At 40.7% G+C, this 21,289-nt stretch overlaps 2 protein-coding genes across 3 annotated transcripts in view; one reads left to right on the top strand and one right to left on the bottom strand.

Annotated features, from left to right (window-relative positions):
* pola1 (polymerase (DNA directed), alpha 1) overlaps positions 1-1,663 on the bottom strand; it is a 58,224-nt gene extending 56,561 nt beyond the window's left edge. Inside the window, exons 1-2 of the mRNA XM_037757302.1 lie at positions 1,518-1,663; positions 50-177 (exon numbers count right to left, since the gene is read on the bottom strand). Coding sequence (XP_037613230.1) covers positions 50-177; positions 1,518-1,566 — 177 coding nt within the window. The 5' untranslated portion in view covers positions 1,567-1,663. The remainder of the gene's footprint in view (positions 1-49; positions 178-1,517) is intronic.
* Positions 1,664-3,901: 2,238 nt separating this feature from the next.
* The window catches only part of LOC119480271 (choline-phosphate cytidylyltransferase B-like), a 17,760-nt gene continuing 372 nt past the window's right edge, over positions 3,902-21,289 (top strand). The window contains exons 1-7 of one of the 2 annotated variants that reach the window (XM_037756390.1): positions 3,902-4,111; positions 9,842-9,941; positions 11,057-11,173; positions 11,304-11,455; positions 19,981-20,059; positions 20,159-20,301; positions 20,511-20,699. In XM_037756390.1, coding sequence (XP_037612318.1) covers positions 4,040-4,111; positions 9,842-9,941; positions 11,057-11,173; positions 11,304-11,455; positions 19,981-20,059; positions 20,159-20,301; positions 20,511-20,699 — 852 coding nt within the window. In that variant the 5' untranslated portion in view covers positions 3,902-4,039. Of the gene's footprint in view, positions 4,112-6,669; positions 6,860-9,841; positions 9,942-11,056; positions 11,174-11,303; positions 11,456-19,980; positions 20,060-20,158; positions 20,302-20,510; positions 20,700-21,289 lie in introns of those variants that run through there. The other variant, XM_037756389.1, reaches the window with a different exon arrangement.

Raw genomic sequence — 21,289 nt, 5'->3', positions numbered from 1 at the left:
ATATCCATTGTTATGCATACATAATATGCACAACACTTGAGTTTCTCACCTCATACTTGATCTTCTGCCCCATCTTGGCTTTCTTGAGCTGCTCCAGTGCAGACTTCCTCCCCACCTTCTCTTTCTTCTCCCGTTTGGAGCGAGTCTTTGCCAGACTGCAGGGATCACCTCCATCATCTGAGGACAGGAGGGGACACATCAACATGAGGACGCAAAAGAAGCAGGTGTATGAACATGGCAGGTAGCATTTGCAGAATGTCCATCCCAACAGATACTGCAAGTAATATCACATTTTGAGGGGAATTGCAGGGTTTTGAAGAGCGACATTTTTGCTGTAACTTTTGCTCTTTGAACAGGAGGACACTTCTTATTTCTTAGTGGCATTTTGTTAACTATCAGGGTGGTGATGTGTATTGACTCTGCAGCAGTTCTTTTAAGTTTACAAACTATGGAGTCAATCAGGGAAGATCTAATGTTTGAAAATGTTCAATGCTTATTTAGAATTCAGAGCATGGGAATAGTTGTAGGATTTTGTTGGTATACCTGCATATGTGGGATTCAAGGGTAATGAATTTGCAGACAGCATAGCTAGAAGATCACTAAATATAAGGCATATACTGTAACTGGTAGGCCTAACAATAACCTGATATTTTCAGGTGGAATTTCATTCATTCATTCATTCTCACTGTGCAATATCATTTTCCACTTGTGCAATTTTGTTAATAGTCTGTTTATTGTCAATACTGTATATACTGCTCCTATTGTTATACTTCCTTCTATTTAAATGGTTCATATTTTGTTACACTTTGTTTAGCTCTTTTTTACTGTAAGCTGATGCATCTTGTTTTTTGCACTATCCCCTTTGCTGCTGTACACTGCAAATGTCCCCACTGCAGGACTAATAAAGGAATATCTTATCTTATCTTATATATTTAAAAAAATAATCTTAAATTTAATTATTTATTTATTAATTAATTGATGGATTTCATTTGTAAATTATTTGTATCATTCTTTTTATTGCCCATTAAAATGTCAAATAATTATTGACTTTGTAATTTAGTCCATTTATTCATAGATTAATAAATATATATTGTAAACACATGTATTAATACCTATTTTCATTGTACAATTAGCTATTAATCAATTAAATGCTTTATTACTATTTCCTTGTGGTCCTCCTCCATATTATTAATGTTTATAAATAATGTATAGATATATTTAAAGATCAATTATCCATTTATAAGAAAAACGTTTGGCATGTTTTGAAAATATCTCTTGCTGGTTAATCCTCCAAACACTTGCCTTTTCTTTCTTTTTATGCATTTGTTTTTCTCGGGACTAATAAAGGACAATCTTATATCTTATATCTAAAGCTTAACTAGCTGACGCAGTTTAATACACACACAGTAATGGCCTCCCTTGTTGCAGAATGACAGAGTAAGCTGGCTAACATGTGAGCTAACTTCTTCACTTTCTCTCTGCAAGTCAGATAGCAGCAAGAAACCACAACAACTCACCTCCGTCTGCAGCGTCCACGTCTTTCTCTGAGTTTGATACCGGAGCCATGGCTTTTACTTGTTTAGTTTGCTCAGTGTGACGGCAGCAGGTCAACACAACAACAGGACTAGTCCGCGCCAAATGCTCTTCCCGGGGAAAGTCATACGCAGGAAGTGACGTCACATCGCTGTCAGCCAATAGAAATGCAGCGCTGTCTCCTCCACTCTGTCCACGTGGTGGCAGTGTTGTTCTACTTTACTCTTCTTCTTCTTCTTTTGTGTTTATTGGCGGATTAGCAAACCATCTTAGAGGTGCATTACTGCCACCATCTGGACTGGAGTGTGGAACAGGAGATTGTGCAGAAACAAAATAATTAAAAAATAAAAATAAAATAAAATAAAAAATAAATAAATACAAATAATAATAATAATTAGAAAAACTCTAGATTCGTTTAACTAAATCAGTTTCTCTTAAAAACTGAATAATTTCACAGTATATGTTATCTGCTGTATTCCCCAATAGACCTGACAATGAAAAGTCCTGATGTTTTGCCTTCCTTAGTGACTCTAAAAGGTGATTCCTCTGGATACTGTAATTCTTGCAGTGTATCACTACATGTTCGACAGTTTCTGGTTGATTACAATATGTGCATTTCCCAGTTGGGTGCTTGCCTATTATATATATATATACAGTATATAATATATAATCAATTGGATATTATAAGTATATATATAAAAAAAAAAAAATATATATATATATACAGTATATATATATATATATATATATTATATAATCAATTGGCTATTATAAGTATATATATATATACAGTATATATATATATATATATATATAAATATATATTATATAATCAATTGGCTATTATAAGTATATATATATATTTATAATATATATATATATATATATATAAACCCCACAGATAGCTAATTAGACCACATACAACTTATGATAGCCAATTGATTAGACGTAATAAAGAAAGAAATAAAGAAAGAAATAAAGAAATATATATATTTTTGCATCTACTTCAAACATAAAAACACAATCAGAAGGAAACTATAGTTGATGTATTCTAAAAAAAAATCACTCTAATAAAAAACAAAGGTAGAAAAAAATATAACAATAATAATTTAATACACAGCAAACAACTATAGCTATTGTGTTGAGGGATGGGATCCTATACGCTGAGTAATGTTTCAGGTACTCCATGAATGATCCCCACATCTGGTTTCCCTTAATTTGCAATAAAGGGAAACCCCACAGACAGCAAACCCAGTCGAAATTTTAACCACTGAGGTGGTTTCAGCATATTTTCCCCCAAACACAACAAGTGTTTATGGGAATTAGTCATGCAGAGAGATATAACAAAAGTACTTTTCCCACCAATATAATATTCCTTTGGGCAAGTATGGTTCCAAGTAGTGAGTTCTGTATTTTCCAGGCAATAACATTATAACCTTATCCTCAAATTACAGGATTAGGCCATTTGTCTCCCTCTTCTTTTTAAGTCAAAGTCTATGCCTGTGTATCCCTATGACGCTCGTTTCCATGGCAGCAGGCAGGACTTTGTAGGGCACAATGGGTTCCTGTCCCAGATTGGGGCCACAGAGACACTAACAGTGCGTCCAACAATGAAAACACAAAGCATGTTTTGTCCTTCATCCCCACCCGCCTATTTTTGGCTTTTATACCATAAATGATTGTGATAATTCATATGTTAGCCTGCTCATGTATAGGCCTACAGTAACCTATATATAGTGGGTCTATGGCAACTTTATCATATTGATTGAATTGATTGTTTATGCATCAACTGGCTAATAGTAGCCTATGGATGTTGTGTGTTGTTGTGTTTTTTTTTTTTTTTTTTTTTTTTATTTTTTTGTTCTTCTTCTTCTTTGAGGTATTTTTTTATTTTCTTATCTTTTATTTATTTGTTTTCTTTGTTAGATAAGTGAAATACATGACAGGTCAAGTCTCTCTTTCTTTGAAATTCGGACTAAACATTTCATTGTATAATTTAATTATTAATATTGTTAGTCTGTCTGTATGTGTATATATGTATATATGTCTATATGTAAAATTCAATACAAATATATTATAAAAAAAAAAATAGTAGCATATGGATCTGTGTACAGTATGAACAACAAATTAGTTGTTGTCCTTAATTTTAAGCTGTTTGTTTTTCACTTTTTAAAAATTAGGTTGCAGACAGTAATGTATTAGCCTATAGGAAGAGGGTTGATGAATGCATAGTCTAATAGCAGTATGCACCATACTGTAAGGTCTGCTAAATGGACCGTGGCCCACAGTTGTCGCAGCTCATCAGTGGTGAGCAGCTGATCTGTCCATGTGGACAGACTGGATGGACAGACGGGCTGCTGTCCTCTCTGCTGCTCTCACCCTGCTGTGCTGGAGCAAAGAAGACTGCCTTTTTAGACTTAAACAACAAGCCAGACAGAAAAGAAAAAAAGTGGTAAACAAAATTACTTACTTATTGTATATAAATTGTTTTGTTTTTTTGGACACCATGGTGAAGCAGCGACGCGTCAGAGCGCACTCAGCTGTTGCGCCTCTTTGTTGCAGAAGAGGGGCACTAAAGGTAAGCAATGCATGCAAATTTTCGCTTACAATATAGTTATTCTAGTAGGCTATACTGTCGCCAACGGTAACGGGAAGTTTGCCAAGTATGGTGGGGAAAAAAAGACAGAGGAAAGTAGTTTGTGTAGTCTGAAGCTAAGAACACCATATTTCAATTTCTGTTCCAAAAAATAGTAAATAATGTCTGACGAGCAGATCAGACTACTCATTAATGGGTGTGACTGTGATGGCTAAAACAAGAGCTATGTATCTTCAACTGGATACAACAGGAGACAGTGAACAAACCAAATACTGAGCTTTACAATAGTCTAAAATAGGGTAACTAATATGGTTTACCACTGAAAATCAGGATTAATCTTGTATCCATTAGTCATATTTTCCTTATAATATCCGATTGTATTTTTTTTTTTTTTTCTTTTTCTTTTTCTTAAAAGCCTAACCAGGGACAAGGTCTGCAAATTAGCTATATGGCTAGAAGTCCTATATACCTTGCATCGGTTGCACTTTAATCAAGTGTAACAATGTATTGTCCCTGTCAAATAAACTAATAAAAATAAAATAAAATACTATCCAGTCTCTTCACAATTGTACTACTTCCATGCAGACAGAGCCAATGAATAAGTAGCTATACTCAGTATCATCTCACTGATGGTGCTATGGACCACTCCACCAATCCTCACTGCTCATACTGCTGGACTGCTGTAGCTCTCCTCTGATTGGTTCTTTCTCTGGAAGCTCTCTCCTCTTTTCCGTCGCCATGGAGAGAGCTCATCAGCTCTGCGCACGAAGATCGTTTATTGAAACGATGACTCACTCAGATAATAATCCTGGACACGTAAATAATATTTCTTTTCTTCTCACATGTCTCATTTCTGCCCCCAAAGTGTTCATTTCCCTACAGATACATGATTGGTGACTGACACAAGATCAACTGCATTGCATTTGTCACCTTCACATGATTACAATAGGCTAAAATTCAATTCAATTCAATTCAAACAACTTTATTAATCCCTCTAGGGGCAATTGGTTTGGAGCAGCTTGTACATAAAAACATAGATAAAATATAGTGACACACAACAACAACAACAATATATGTAAGCTAAAAAAATATATAAAAAACAGGACCCAAAACGATTACTGATGTAAATTAGACTAACTAATGAATAAACCGACTAAATAAGAACAACAGAAGGATCAGTCTAATAAAGGATAAAGGGATCTGTGACAGTAAAAGGATAAAAGTCCATAAGAAATATAAAATCATAGGAGCATTCAATAATCTGATTGCAGAGGGGATAAACAATCTAGAGTAGCGGTTAGTTTTACAAACCGGTAAACCATAACGACGTCCTGACATAGCAAGAATACCTATCTTTACACCAAGGCAATGCTGGCTGGGGTGGATTAATGCACAGGCTGGCCTAGGCTGCAGCCCCATATTTGCGAGAGCCCCAGATTATTATTAATTATTTAAATGTACTTCAGAGAAAAAAAAAAACCTTTAACCCTATTTGCCCATAAGAAACATAAAAAAAAAGGAAGCAGCTGATTTGGTAGATGTGGGCCACTTCTACCCCGTCAGCTGACCTTATGAACCTGGCCCCATGATGTGACCAGGTTCATAAGGTCAACTTGGTTTTCAAATAATACGTCACCACTGGACGGAATAGCGGTAACATGAAAATATGATCACGGAGCACAAAAACAAGAGCCCAACAGCAACATCTACTAAAGAAAATCCCTAAATTGACTAGATATTTCAAGGTTTAGATTAAAGGCTGTCTCAGTGTGTGTGTGTGTGTGTGTGTATATGCCAGTGCTCCCTGAGTGTGTACGCGTGTGCCTTGTAATATTCATAGCACGCTTTTACACAAGGCACTAAATTACTTTTTTTCTGCTAACGTTAAAGCACTATGAGTAAGGGAAAGAGTAACCTAGGGGCCCTTGACCACCTTAATCTGCCACTAACTATATGTGTCTCCTTCCCTTGTTTTAGTTCTTTATTTGTGCATATAATAAAATAAAACAAATGAGAAGAGATATATAATAACATAAATGCACAAGTGGGTTGAAAAAAAAAACCTGAGTGCTTGTAAAAGGAACCCACCTAACATTGAAATTAAAGACAGCTGCATTACAATTTACAAACATATAAATATATTTTTTTAAATATCTAAAAGAAAGAAAAGAACAATATTTCCAAACAAGAAATGCTAAAGATAAAAAGACAGGAAGGAAAAAAGAGAAAAAAATATTGTGTAATAATAGGATGATAATAACAAATGTTTGCATTGCTTTCATACACTGTATCATTTACATAATACTGTACTCTGTCAAGAGAAGATCTCTTTTAAAACCCAGAAATGATTTTTTGCACAGCCATCAATGTTACTGAACATATTTAACATTGATGCCAGATGGTGCCTGGAGATTTGTGGGAGTTCATTCCTTTTGTGGTATACCAAGAAATAGCAGCAGAGTGAGACCTCTTCCCTGCCTGCTCCTCTCTGCAGCAGGGGATCAGAGAGGTTGAGGAGGAGGATGGAGGAGGGAGGAGGGAGGACAGACAGAGAGGCAGAGTGGGAGGGGGAATAGAGGAAGGAGACAGAGACAGTGGTGAGGAGGAGGAGGAGGAGAGAGGCAGCGTCTCACTGATGCTGAGTCACATTACAGAGGGACCACAGCCGCATCCCATGAGCCTTTGGGAATCATGGAGGAGCTCGAGCACACCTGCCCCCATCCTCGGACGGTAGGGCATCTGAATGTGTTTTTCCTGTGTGTTCATGTCTTGCAGTGTGTGTGTGTGTGTGACAGGGAGGGAGAGGAAGACAAAGGGTCCTGCTTTCTCCCCCTGTTACGAAACAGATCCCCCCCTATAGCATGAGGCTCAGAATGCTGAGTGGACAGTGTGTGTGATGCCAAAGAAGGAGGGGGTTTACACAATGGACAACACAGCATGAATGTCCTGCTGATGGGACATTGCGGCAGTAAGGAGAGCCTTTCTCCTTTCTTCTTCCATCCTAGCATTCATGTTTGTCTCCTCATCTGTCTGTCTCCTCTGTCCTCCCTCCAACCTCTCTCGACTCTTTTGAGGCAGTGTGGTGTTTCCTCTTGTGTCCCTTCTCTTTTTCCCCCCAGCTTTAATCCTTCTTATGCCAGATGTTCTTTGCTTGTGCCAGCTTTTTTTCTGTGCACGCTCACGCCACTCGCCCTGATAGGCCTGTGTGTCCCCTGGTGGTCAGTGAGCTTAAGCTTTCTACCATTTGCTAAGTGTTTGTAAGCCTCCCCTCTGTTCTCACCGTGCCCAAGGAATCATGGGTGATGAGGGTGCCCCCTAGCCACAACCCCTCTGCTGCTTTGTTGTTGTTGTAGCTCTGATGGCTAACATTGAATCCTGATACCTCTCTAATGGAGACACACAGAGAAAACGTTGAACATCACCTGACACAAATGTTCAAAAGCCAATCTAAAAAACAGGTTTGAAGGATGTGCACATAAATGAGACGAGTCTCACATCTATGGCAGCGTTAAAAATGAATGCTTTCTTTGTATTCTTCTTGTGGCGACAACTCTTTTTCTACCATAAGTGTCACCTGCTTTCATATTCTGTTACTTGCATGCATGTCAATTAAAATCCACTTGTCCACACTAAGTTTCCAGACCTCTAAATTACCGCCCACATCTTCGATTTTTCAGCGATTCATAAAGTTAAGTGAAAGTGAAATGACATTTCATCAACTACAGCTGACCATAGGGCACAATGTGACATGAAATGTGCAAAAAGTGTCATTGTTACACCAAATAAGGGAATATGTTTATGTTTTATATGTTATATGGGCTATGCATGAACAAATATATACAGTATATATTCATTTTGTCAGAGAAATATACAATATGTTATCCTACATATATGATGGGTTTGGTCAGACATAATAGGGGGTAAGCATATGTAAATGCATTGTATTTAACCTTTACATTTAGGGTCATTTTCTGTAGTGGACGTCTGCAAGTTCAAAATCATGTTTATAAGCAATCTTCATAAAATTAGGAAAAGCCGTGAAGTAGGGCCGCACAATTAATCAAAATGTTATCAAAATCGCAATATGGCAGACTGCAATTTTCAAATCGCAAGATGAGGAGGAAATTGCAATTTTTATATATTTATATATATATATATATATATATATATATTTGTTCAAGGCAAAATGTGTGTCAAAATACCATTTAAAATTAAATATTGACGTGCTGCAGAGATGTCCTTGCCTTAACATCATATCCTACAGACTTACGAACACATCTTTGTTTGGTAACCATCTCCACAAAAATCACACCATAATCATTTTAATATGTTTTTCAATGAAAAGGAGAATAATGATCATACCCTCTAATATCGCAAATCATATCGCAATATCAGTGAAAATAATCGCAATTTGATATTTTTTCAAAATCGTGCAGCCCAACAGTGAAGTATCAAGATGATTAAATAATGTAAAGTTTGTTTTTTGGAGCTGCTAAAAACATCCCATGGTCTCACAGAACATGAGTGTTGAATATAGCACCTCCCAGATGTTTATGATCGCTTATTATATCATCTCTTTGCATGAAAAATGAGAGAAAATGATATGTTCATAACATATGTTATTGCCTGTCATTTAGAGATGGATGACACAGGAGCTGACCTCAGTCTGGCTGGTTTATTATCAGAATTAAATATTAATGCAAGAATCTGAAAACCTGTGTTAAAACAGGAATAATTTCTAGCCATTATTGAAAGTACCTTTGTCATTAAGAAATATTTTATTTAGTAAAATCTCTTGCCTTTAGCTCCGGGTTAAAGCTCCATTTTCTTAAACAAACAAGCTCTCCAAACCTGCACTTATTATCTTTATTATTATTCAAAAAGGCTGATTAGATATTTTACAGTCCCGGTCTGTGTCCATGGAACATGTTGTCACAGACTCCGCTTTTTTTTTTTGTTCCTAGAGGATGTGTTGACGTCAGTTGTCCACAGAGACTGAATCTGTTTCCATTTTTTCCTCCTCCTCTCACACTCCCACACCTTTCTGCTCTGTGCAGACTCTGCTTCTCTTTTATTGGTGTGAATGAGATTCAGTGAATTTTCCCCTGCAGTCAACAGATGGCATACAAAGACCGGCTCACACACTGCAACACTTTAACCTTGATGTAGCTTTGACAAGCACTAACAAGTATCATCCATTATCTCACTTGACCTCTCTTGCTCTATTTGTCTTTGTTTCCATATCCCACCGTCTTTTGTACTTACTTTACTTTCTCAATTTACATATGAAAATGATCACTGTTTTCTCCCTGTCCATCTTATTCTTACCTTTGAATTTCATCTAACTCCTTAGAGGCCTCCACAGCAGGTCAATAGCTCTGCCCTTGTTTTTTCTGCCACATGTTAATACACACATAGGCTGCACAGGCACACTCACACACACAGAGAGAGAGAGAGAGTGATCAATAACACTGAGTGCTATGTGGAGCAGGCATCAGCTGTGGTCAATAGCGTAATGGAAGTTACTGTAACAGGAGTGAGCCTGGAAAGGGAGACACATTGTGTACCACTGAAGGGATGGGGGGTGGACACGTGTTTTTCTTAATGCAGGTGTTTTACATCTGTCTCCTACGTTCATTCATTCATCCTCCAAAAATAAGATGTTTGTGCTGCATTTTATCTGGCTCTTTCTTCTTCTTCTCTGTGTCTCAGACTCTGACAAAACCTGCCATCTTTGCCAGGGAGACAAGCTGTGATTGTCGCGCCCCCCATGAGAAACTCACCATCGCTCAGGCCCGCAGAGGAACCCCAGGTACGGTAGACCTCCTCTTGCGTGGTTTCCTCCTCTGATCCATTTCCACCAGCTTTCATGTTTATCTTCATCATATTAACTATATTTACTACTTATAATGCTACCATTACTGCCTCTGCTGTGTGGTTTTCAACTGTTATACTGTAACATTACTACAACTACTGCTCCTGTGCCTATTACTTCCTCTGATGCTACTCCTACTATCACAACAACTACTAACCTAGTACTGCTACTACTGCTGATGCTACTCCTACAGTAGCATCACTATCACAGCAACTACTACTACTGCTGCTGCTGATACACTTTACTAGTGATGCTATACTGTACTACAACTACTGCTACTACAGCTGCTACTGGCTCTGGCTCTGTTCTATTAAAGTGTCCCAGTGAGATTGACAGCGAGCCAGCATGCACAATACCAGAAACCTGAAATCGAAGCAGTTAAATGGAATTCAGCCATCATTAATTTCATTATTTTTTTGCACCTGTGCTTTCCTACTGTGGCAAGTCAAAATGTCTTCTGTGAAAAATTCATTATTCCAGTAAGCCAGCATGCCCAATACAAGGGCCCTCGCCCACCTCAATGGATCAGGGCCATAATTAATGATATAAATCACACCTGTGTTTACCCTGCAATGACATGTCAAAATGTCTGCTGTGAAAAGGGCCTATTACTACTATTACTACTGCTTTTACTGTTGCTACTCCTACACATAGATGGATTACTGAACAGGCACAGGCCCTGGGGCCCAAACTGTCAGGGGTTGATACGTACTGTATCTGTACTGTACGTACTGTTGATACGTACTGTATCAACCAGGAAGAGATTCAATATGACCACAAAGAAATACATAAAATGAGTACAAAGAGACACAAAAAAGACTACAAAGACACCAAAACAACTACAAGAGATGCAAAACAGCTGCAAAAAGACACAAAGAGACTCACAATGACTATGAAAAGGGGCAAAACAACCACAAAGAGACACAAAGCAACTGCAAAGAAATGAAAAACAACTACAAAAAGAGGCTAAACAATGACGTGAAAGTGTGTGTATCTCACTATGATACCAGTTTTGATGTAGGTGTTGTTGTGTTATTGCTGTTTGTTTTCAGTGGACCGGCCAGTCAGAGTCTACGCAGATGGCATCTTTGACCTGTTCCACTCTGGACACGCTCGTGCTCTCATGCAGGCCAAGAACCTCTTTCCCAACACCTACCTCATAGTAGGAGGTAGGCCAGACCCACTAAGACAACACACACACACACACATATATAAAATAACCCATACAGAGATGTCTGATTGTGATTTATGTGCTTCTGACTGTTTTGTGTGGTTTCCCCTTTCATGTGCTTGAAACAGTGTGCAGTGATGAGCTGACCCATAAGTACAAGGGTTTCACAGTCATGACGGAGATTGAACGTTATGAAGCGTTGAGACACTGCCGCTATGTCGACGAGGTTTTGAGAGACGCACCCTGGACTCTCACACCGGAGTTCCTAGAGAAACACAAGGTGTGTGTGTGTGTGGTTGTTTGCAGTATCACATCCTAAGGCCAAAAGCTCCTACCTGAGTTATGAGAAACACCTAGAAAATAAGGGGCGTGTTAGTTCTAACTTTAGGACTCTCTCTCAGTATTTACTACTCAAAGTAGGTCCTAAATCTGAGAGACGTTTGAAGGAACTGGCCTTCTACCTCCGAGAGGTCAAGGCCCAGTTACGTGCTGGTTAATCTTGTGTGACAAAGAGATTTTCCAAACAGACGGGTTAAAGCATAATAATACAATTTATTCCGAACAATTAATGTTGCATAAGTAAAAATAAAAGAGTTTACAGATATCTGGATCCAATCAACATGTCCCTGACAACATACAGTGCATGGGTCAGTTCGCGAAGTCTGAACCCCGAGCTCTCCCTGATCCAGTCTTTTATGGTTTACACAATATCAATAGTCATGAGGTGTGACGCGTGATGCCTCTGCTGCATTCCTCCTTCCTCGTTATCACCTTCTGGCTCCGTCCTCATGACCTTGGAACATAAAACATCATCTGCCACACTCCCCTCTTTTCTCACCCTTGACTCTATTCATAAAACATCCAATAGTGAGGCCTTTGTATGCATTTTTAGAGTATAAGAAATCCAACAGATATTGTAGAGTATAATAAATCCAACAGACCCTCTTTTGAACTTAACTAAGTTCACCTACAGATAATGTTACATACAGATATATTTATTATACGCATAGATAATGTTACGTACAGATGTTTTAATTATAAGCATCATCACACAACCTCTTCAGGATCAACATCTTCACTATCCCCCACCATTTCCAGGAGACCCTGTCTCTCCGCTTGGAACATGGCCATCTGATAAGAAGGAGGTGCATCCGGATGCTTTTGTTGCACAGCAGAAATAATTACGCGCTCAGTGAGGTGGCGAATACATGGAATACAGCAACAACCACATAATACTAAGCATGCACACACAGCAAGGATTGAGGAGAATAGAGATACCACCATGGACTTCCATTTCCCAAAGGTACGGTCTAACCAGTCGTTAATGGGGCTGTTGATACCTGAGTCATCGTGCATGGATTCAGACAGCGTCCGGAGCCCCTCTAGCGCCTTAGTTACAGTCCCGTCCGGCGCTGTATTGTTAGGGATGAAAATACAACATGAGTCTTGGAACATTGAGCATACACCGCCTTTCTCTGCCAGCAGCATATCTAATGCCATTCTATTTTGGATCACCATCAGTGACGTAGGAGCCATTTGTTCAGCTAGTCCGGCAATTGCATCACGAGTTAGATTAGTCAAACGGAGAACATTATAGTGGATGTAGTTAATGCGGTCAACATTTTTGTTAGGAGTGATAGGGATCAGAGCGCTCATTATAGGTATGTTTTCAAAACCTGCAGCTATTTGGTCAGCTAGTTTATATTCATTAGGGGAGCTACCTCACTACATCATTCTTTATAATCTTGGTTTAGCCTTCCCCCCCTTGTAGCCCACACCTTCCACCCTGCTTCTGAGTGAAAGCATTGTCTATTGTTAAAGAGTTACTTGTGATTAGCCAGTTTTAGCAGAGTGCAGAGGCGAGGATGATAAGTAATGTATCTAAACTAGTACAGTCTGTGCTTTCCCAGGTTATTCAGATTTATCTGAGTACACAAACTCTACACAAGGGTCATGGTATTTTCTCTCACATTCCCTAAAACATTTAAAATACATGACAAATCACATGAAGAAAGTTTGTACAGAAGAACGAGGACAAGAGAGGTAAACACAAATGCTACAGCAAACGCTACTAGCAGTTTGCCGTACTGCATGATGCTTCTAGTTTGTTTTCCTGCGCGCAACTGAAAAACTTTTATCTGGGTGATCCTATTTTATACTGGTTTGGGAAAGGAAGTGAAATTTCTCTCTGGTGGATTCTCCCCACCCCTGGTTTCTCTTTTTTATCTATTTTTATCTATTTTTGTCTATTTTTGTCTATTTTAGCATTTATTCTAAGCAACAATTTTTAATACAATGTGATATATAATGTTTTTCAAAAACCACCTAGATGAGTCCACCTAAACAACCATGTTAGCCTGATTTAACTGTAAATACAGGCAAGACCTTGTAACCTTCTTTCCCTTATGTGTATCTCATCACAGTCACAGTTTATACAGTATATGAAAAATAAAAAATTATACGTGACCCTCTTTTCACGTAGCCTGGGCTCCTTGTGGGGCTGCCTCCTCTGCTTCAGGTCCTGTCCTGCTGCTGGAGCACTGTGTTAGGTGCCACCAGTTGAGTCCTTTTCCTGCGAGCTGCACAGCTGTTGCAGTTCTGGCCAGAACCTTGTGTGGGCCTGTCCAACGTGGCTCCGACCACTTCCTCTTTAACACCTTCAACCAAAGGTGTTCCGGTGGTCCGGGGTCAGGTCCTGGAACGTCCTCTGTGACAGGGGTGACAGGTTTGTCACCTGTATAGGAGAGAGCTGACACAAGAGCATTAACCTTCAAATAGTATGGTCGGTAACCGAGGTCAGGAAGGGGAGAGGGATTTTGGGACGGCCCTGGGAAAGGTCGGCCACACGTAAGCTCAAATGGTGTGAGTCCTGTTATTGTGGATGATACACAGTGCCAAATTTGTGGTGTAGTCCCAGAGCCTTTTCAACAGATTGCAGGTCTTTATTTTTGAAATGTGAACCATTATCTGACCTGATCAATTTAGGAAACCCATGTTTCGGAATGTACTCATTCACCAGATATTTAATGACTGATTTTGCGTCCTCTTTTCCCGTAGGGTAGGCCTCAACCCAACGTGAAAATGCGTCCACAATTACTAGGAGGAATCTTTTCCCCCCAGCCCTTACTCCCATATCTGTGAAATCCATAAAGATTTCCTGTCCCGGGGCAGTGGGAGAAGGATGTTTTCCTGCCCTAGGAGTGATGGTCGGTCTGATGTTACATGTACTACATACGTCACACTTATTCAAGAAGTCAGTTATAGTAGCATGTTTCCGGGGAATCCACCAGTGGCGGAGATCTCGTAACATCTGTTTGTGGCTTTTATGGTCAAGTCCATGAGTCTGAGTCAGTATTGAGGACATCCAACAGGGGGGCATAACTATTTGATCTCCGTTATACCATATACCATCAAACTGTTCTATAGCTCCCTTATCTTCCCAGATGGTTCGTTCTGCTGCTGTGGCAGATTCCTGAGCTTGTATGATGGAGAAATCAGTTATCTCAGAACCGAGATCTGCTGTGGTCATGACCATCATAGTAGGTAAATACCCTGCCGCCTTTTTAGCGGCTGCATCAGCTGCTTCGTTTCCTATACTCTCTAAATCAGTGCCCTGACTGTGTCCTTTCACTTTGATCACAGCTACCCTCTGTGGTAACTGGATTGCTTCCAACAACTCTTTCATCAACTCCTCATGAGCCATAGGTTTATTCTGACTAGTCTTAAAACCCGCTTGCACCCAGCCAGACATATCTCTGTGAATTGCATTGCACACATACGCAGAGTCTGTGAAAATATTCACTGCCTTCCCTTCCGCTAACCGCAGAGCACAAACTACAGCCGTAAGTTCTGCTGCCTGAGCAGATTGTTTCCCATCAAGAGGTAACACATTATATGTCAGCCTTTGGCCTTCATATGTAAATGAGAAAATGTCCTGTAAATGATCTGCTAAGGGCAGGCAAAAGAAGGCGTTAGCCAAATCTATACATGTGAAAGATGTATGGGCTGGGGTGAGCATCGAGAGAGCAGAGTGGGGGTTCGGTACTGGTGTAACAGGAGTCAAAACCAGGTCATTGATGGCTCTTAAATCATGAGCCATTCTGTATGAGCCGGAGGGTTTGATTACTGGCAAAATGGGAGTGTTCCACTGAGAGTAAGATTTTCTTAATACTCCCGCCTTTATCAGTCCTTCAATCGTAGGAGAGATACCCTGGGCTGCTTCCACTTTATGCTTATACTGAGGTCTCCAGATAGGGCAGTAAGTCTTCATCTCGAAAGTTACCGGTTCCATGCTGCACCTGCCAACATCAAAGGGGCCCGTAGACCACAGTGAGGAAGGGAGAGTTGCCAACATGGAAGTGGCTCCTTCACCATCTAACATCTCCCTACCGTGGTGGCGTGTTAGTAACTCATGTTTGCAAAGACCTGACACTGCATTGTAAAAAGAGAGTCTATATATGTTAGAGGATGGTGAGATTGAAACCCCCAAAAGGGAAGTGGGAACCCAGTCTGTCAGAGTGACTGCTGCTTTAACCATGGGGCCTAAGTCTTTAGCCTGATGTTTTGGAGCTATGGCTAGGGACACATGGGGAACAGCTTCTTCTGACATGCGATACCATTGTTCTTGTGCTGGGGTTAATTTTACTGCGGCTGCTACTCCTGCTGGTGCTATATAAACATCTCTTACTCCTATCCCCCAGGTTGTATCTAACAGGTTCTGTTGGAACTCATCTTGATACATAAGATCATTATTTCTGTCATAATTCAGAGTGCAGTGGAGAGGATCGGGAACAGGGAGGTAAGGGTGTAGAGCCCTAATCCATGGTTGCCACATGTTGTAAAAGTCAATCAGAGGGTTTCTGTCGGCTAGCAGGGCCCAATATATGTCTGCACAGGGTGGTGGGGCATCAGGTGAGGTATCAGGACTCAACATGCACATGCGATCAGCACTGGAGGGCGAGGAGCACACCATTTCTTCTCCTCCGGGGAAACTCACTATCACAGCTTCTGGTGAACAATGTACAGAAGCCCCCAGTGCTGCCAAAACATCTCTTCCCAGGAGATCACGTGGACAATCAGGTGCATACAAAAAGGGGTGCTCCATCACCTGTCTCCCAAGCCGGACAGGAAGGGGAACAGTAAAAGGCAGTCTTTGTTCAGTGCCGGAAAATCCCAAAACGGAAACATAGTGAGAGGAAAGGGAACACATAGGTTCAGCTAAGGTGGAGTAACGTGCTCCCGTATCCACCATGAACCATCTTCGCTTTCCGTTCACTGTCAACTGGAGACAGGGCTCTGCCAGCCCCTACCCCTCCATCTCCGTCGGGCACCCCTATGGGAACATTCCTGGTGTATATGGACCAGGTGGAGGTCCCTGCGCAGAGTACCCGCTGTATGCCTGCATTGGAGCTAGCTGTTGGTTTGGTGGAGTCTGTATTGTTGGCTGATATGACTGCTGTGGAGGCCCTCTCATCTGCTGTTGTTGTTTCTGAGGACAGTCACGTGCCCAGTGATCCGGGCTTTCGCAGATGTAACAACTGCCTCCTCTTGGTTGGGCATACCCCCTCCCCCTGCCTCCTCCTCTCCCTCTGCCTCTATTCCGGCCTTCATGATAAGGGGGCTGCTGATATGGGGCAGCTTGGTAAGGAACATGATACTGGGGTTGATACATAGCCTGTGACTGGCCCTGCAGTGGATAAGGATTCTGTGGCGGGGCTGGAGCTGGTGCTACATTTTGAGCCATCTGGGTATCTTTTTCTTTCCCTCCCTTTTTTTTTATCTGTCGCACGAGTCCGTGCGTCTGCCAACTGTAATTTAGTCAACTGAGCTACCATCTCTTTTAATGACTCACTTTCCTCTTCCTCCTCCTTGGTTTCTGCATCCTGATGATGACAGAAATGTGTTTCCCATCTTGATGATTTTGCCCCTGCCATATCTGGATTCTCTTCCATCTTTCTCTTAACTCCTTCCGGAGCATGTTTTAACAGAGCTATTCTGAACAGAGGCTGCTGTGATTCTTTATCTGGGTTCACCCCCGTAGCCCCCGCCCACTCTGTCTTTGCTCTTTCTATGAACGTGCGTCCACTCTCCCCGTTCTTAATCTTAAACACCAAGCTGTGGAGCTTGCCCGCTGGTATGGGATACTTTTGTCTAATAGCATTACCGAAGGAGGTAGCGTAGGGGTTAAAGTTCCAAAGTACCACCTAACACTTGAAACAATGGTGCCATAACTTCGTTTGTATAATCACTGTCCTGTGGGGTTGGTACCGGACTAGGGGTAGGAGGAGGATAAGGAGGGGGGTTGGGATGTGGGCCAGGTGGGTACTGCTGATGGAGGGACATGTAATGTGGCGGCTGGCTAGTATGTGGGTTTGGTGGTGGGGGTGCGCTAGGACTGGGTGAGGGTTTCACTAGTGGTTTTGCTTCAGCGGTTTTTGCGTGGGTGGCTTTCGTCTGGCTGCCTAAGGCTGATAGTGCAGCCATCTGTATCACATTATATTTTACCAATATACTTGCCAACTCGTCTTCTTCCTTCCTCAATTTCCTCCTTACAAACATATTTCCCTTTTCTTTGTCTTCTCTTGCTTGCAGCAGCTTTCTATGAACCACCTGTATTAATGCTCTCATTACTGGCATAAATTTGGCTTCACTTCCCGTGGCTGGAAAATGCCCTTCCTTCACTGTCATGTTATACCACTCATCTAGGTCTTCAGTCTCTTTATTTCTAGTCTTGGGATCAAATGTACAGATTACATTGGTCCTGACTTTAGCCCATTGCTGTCCAAATGATAAACGGGGAGGCCCACAGCCACCCCGTTCCTCACAGTCTTTGTCAAATTCTCCGTCCATTCTGTCCAGTACTATTTCACACAGGTTTATTCAGTTTATGACAGTAACTAGATTCAGAGTAAATGGGTCGCTATGCCCCTCGCTGTGATCCTACCAACATAAGCTTCTACTGGACACTTTGATGTTCCAGCGATGTTGGCCCAGTATCAACAGTAAGTTTTAATTTTCCTCTGAATACTAGTTATTAATGTACACTCATACAGTTTTTATTACTAAACGGGCAGCTTTCCTCCTCTTAGTCTTTACCAAAAGGGCAGCTTGCTCCCCTAAATTAATTCAGCTTTCCTCCTTTTAGTTCTACTAAAAGGGCAGCTTTAATTCAGCTTTCCTCCTTTCAGCTTTACTAAAAGGGCAGCTTTAATTCAGCTTTCCTCCTTTTAGCTTTACTAAAAGGGCAGCTTTAATTCAGCTTTCCTCCTTTTAGCTTTACTAAAAGGGCAGCTTTAATTCAGCTTTCCTCCTTTTAGCTTTACTAAAAGGGCAGCTTTAATTCAGCTTTCCTCCTTTTAGCTTTACTAAAAGGGCAGCTTTAATTCAGCTTTCCTCCTCTTGGATTTACCAAAAGGGCAGCTTTAATTCAGCTTTCCTCCTCTTGGATTTACCAAAAGGGCAGCTTTAATTCAGCTTTCCTCCTCTTGGATTTACCAAAAGGGCAGCTTTAATTCAGCTTTCCTCCTCTTGGATTTACCAAAAGGGCAGCTTTAATTCAGCTTTCCTCCTCTTGGATTTACCAAAAGGGCAGCTTTAATTGAGAAAGTCTTTACTTCTGCAACATTTATCACTACAAAGGAGATTCAGCACAACAAGAGAGATAATTTAGAGTAAGCCAATATGCAGAGTTCGATAAAACAGGTTCTGCTCACCTTTAAGATTTCAGGGATCCCTTTCTCTCTCTCGCCGGTCTGTCCGTCCTTTGGACACGCTTCTCAATGCCGAAGATCACGTCGGGGTCACCAATTGAAGGAACTGGCCTTCTACCTCCGAGAGGTCAAGGCCCAGTTACGTGCTGGTTAATCTTGTGTGACAAAGAGATTTTCCAAACAGACGGGTTAAAGCATAATAATACAATTTATTCCGAACAATTAATGTTGCATAAGTAAAAATAAAAGAGTTTACAGATATCTGGATCCAATCAACATGTCCCTGACAACATACAGTGCATGGGTCAGTTCGCGAAGTCTGAACCCCGAGCTCTCCCTGATCCAGTCTTTTATGGTTTACACAATATCAATAGTCATGAGGTGTGACGCGTGATGCCTCTGCTGCATTCCTCCTTCCTCGTTATCACCTTCTGGCTCCGTCCTCATGACCTTGGAACATAAAACATCATCTGCCACACTCCCCTCTTTTCTCACCCTTGACTCTATTCATAAAACATCCAATAGTGAGGCCTTTGTATGCATTTTTAGAGTATAATAAATCCAACACGTTACAGGCAGTCCAGAGGACTCCTAAGTCACTAAAACCTGGTTATTATGGTCAGATGCTGCAGGTAATGTGCCTTATCACATTTCTATTTTAGAAAATAAAATATAATGATAAACTTTTAAAACATATTGTAATGGCAGTCGAGTTAATAGGAATCAAATCGGCTCACCAAGATATCAAAACAATCTAATAACACCGGGGATGACAGTTTGCACAACTGTCCGCTACTTAGATCCAGGAAAAAAATGCAATTTTCAGTGCTGATGAACATGAAATATATCAGCTGTGTGTGAGAATTATTCCTAAAACCCGAAATGGTAAATGAAAAGAGCTGATTTCAAGGCTATGGACAGATTATCTGTAGAAAAGAGGAAACTGGTGAAATGAGACACTTGTGTGTGGAATGTGTGTTAATGATCATGTAAGTATAGGCTATATATTTTGCAAAACTGTGACCCACTGTATGTTTATATGAGTGATTATTTGCCTGTCTATCTGCCAGTGTCATGACCTTTCATTGTCCCTCAGATCGATTTTGTGGCTCACGATGACATCCCATACTCCTCAGCAGGAAGTGAGGACGTTTATAAACACATCAAGGAGGCAGGTCGGTCAGTGTGTGACACCAGGAAGATAAAATAATGCGCATTTCCTCTCACCTCGGACAGTTTTCAAAATTCGGTGTGTTTTTATGTGTGTACGCCAGGCATGTTTGTACCTACACAGCGGACGGAGGGAATCTCAACATCTGACTTGATTACCAGAATCGTCAGAGACTACGACGTCTACGCCCGACGCAACCTCCAACGAGGCTACACGGCCAAGGAGCTTAACGTCAGCTACATCAACGTAAGAGCATGATCAAATCTACATTGCCATAATGGAATACATATCTGTATGTAATGCAACCACATATTGCAAGATATATATATATATATATATATATATATATATCTTACAAATTTAAAGAGTCAGGGTAGGAAGACTAATTTCTGATTGAGGCTCTTATTCTTCCGGGATGTGTTCATTTGTAACTCTCAACATTTAACCCCCCTCAGGAGAAGAAGTACCGGCTGCAGAACCAAGTGGACCGAATGAAGGAGAAGGTTCGCACGGTCGAGGAGAAGAGCAAACATTTTGTTTACCGCGTGGAGGAGAAGAGTCACGACCTCATTCAGAAGTGGGAAGAGAAATCCAGGGAGTTTATTGGCAACTTCCTGGAACTCTTTGGACCTGATGGGACTTGGGTAAGTACAGTAAGTCTTTGATAACTGTCACCATCATTATAATCACTGTTATCATCGTCACTATATTTCTCTATAGTGCCATATTGGTCTATTGAAGATTTATTCGTAAGTAATATCAGATAGTATTTTCTGAGTATCCTGAGTCCTTTGTTCCTCTTTGCTACCATGTGGCTGAAAAACAAAAAGTCCATTGCTGAGGGAATCCATGAAGTCCTTCCATGAAGTCTTTGTACTCCAAAAAGGCAGCTTTAAACCTTTAATGTAGTGACCTTTTGACCTCTTCCATGGTGGTTGCTGATTGAGAGTACTTGTAGTTTAACACCGACTGGCTTTGAGCAGCATAAAAACAGGAAATGAGGGAAAAAAATGAAGTTAAAGTTGAACTCAAAATTGGGTTTATTCCAGATTCTTTAAATGTATTAAAAACATGAAATCAAAACAGAAGGCAGCAGCTACAAAAACCAGATGTGTGCCTCGAATCAGCGGCACCTGCCCTTCTCCTGGCCAGGCCTTTATCCCCATCAGCACACTCCAAGCCTGTAGAGGGCGGCAAAGCATACTGGCAAACAAATGAGAATTGGCTCCTGCAA

The sequence above is a fragment of the Sebastes umbrosus genome, chromosome 21, assembly GCF_015220745.1.
Source record: "Sebastes umbrosus isolate fSebUmb1 chromosome 21, fSebUmb1.pri, whole genome shotgun sequence".
NCBI classification, from domain to species: Eukaryota; Metazoa; Chordata; class Actinopteri; order Perciformes; family Sebastidae; genus Sebastes; species Sebastes umbrosus.
The sequence above is the reverse complement of the archived record's forward strand: the minus strand, read 5'-3'. Positions and strand labels throughout refer to the sequence as shown.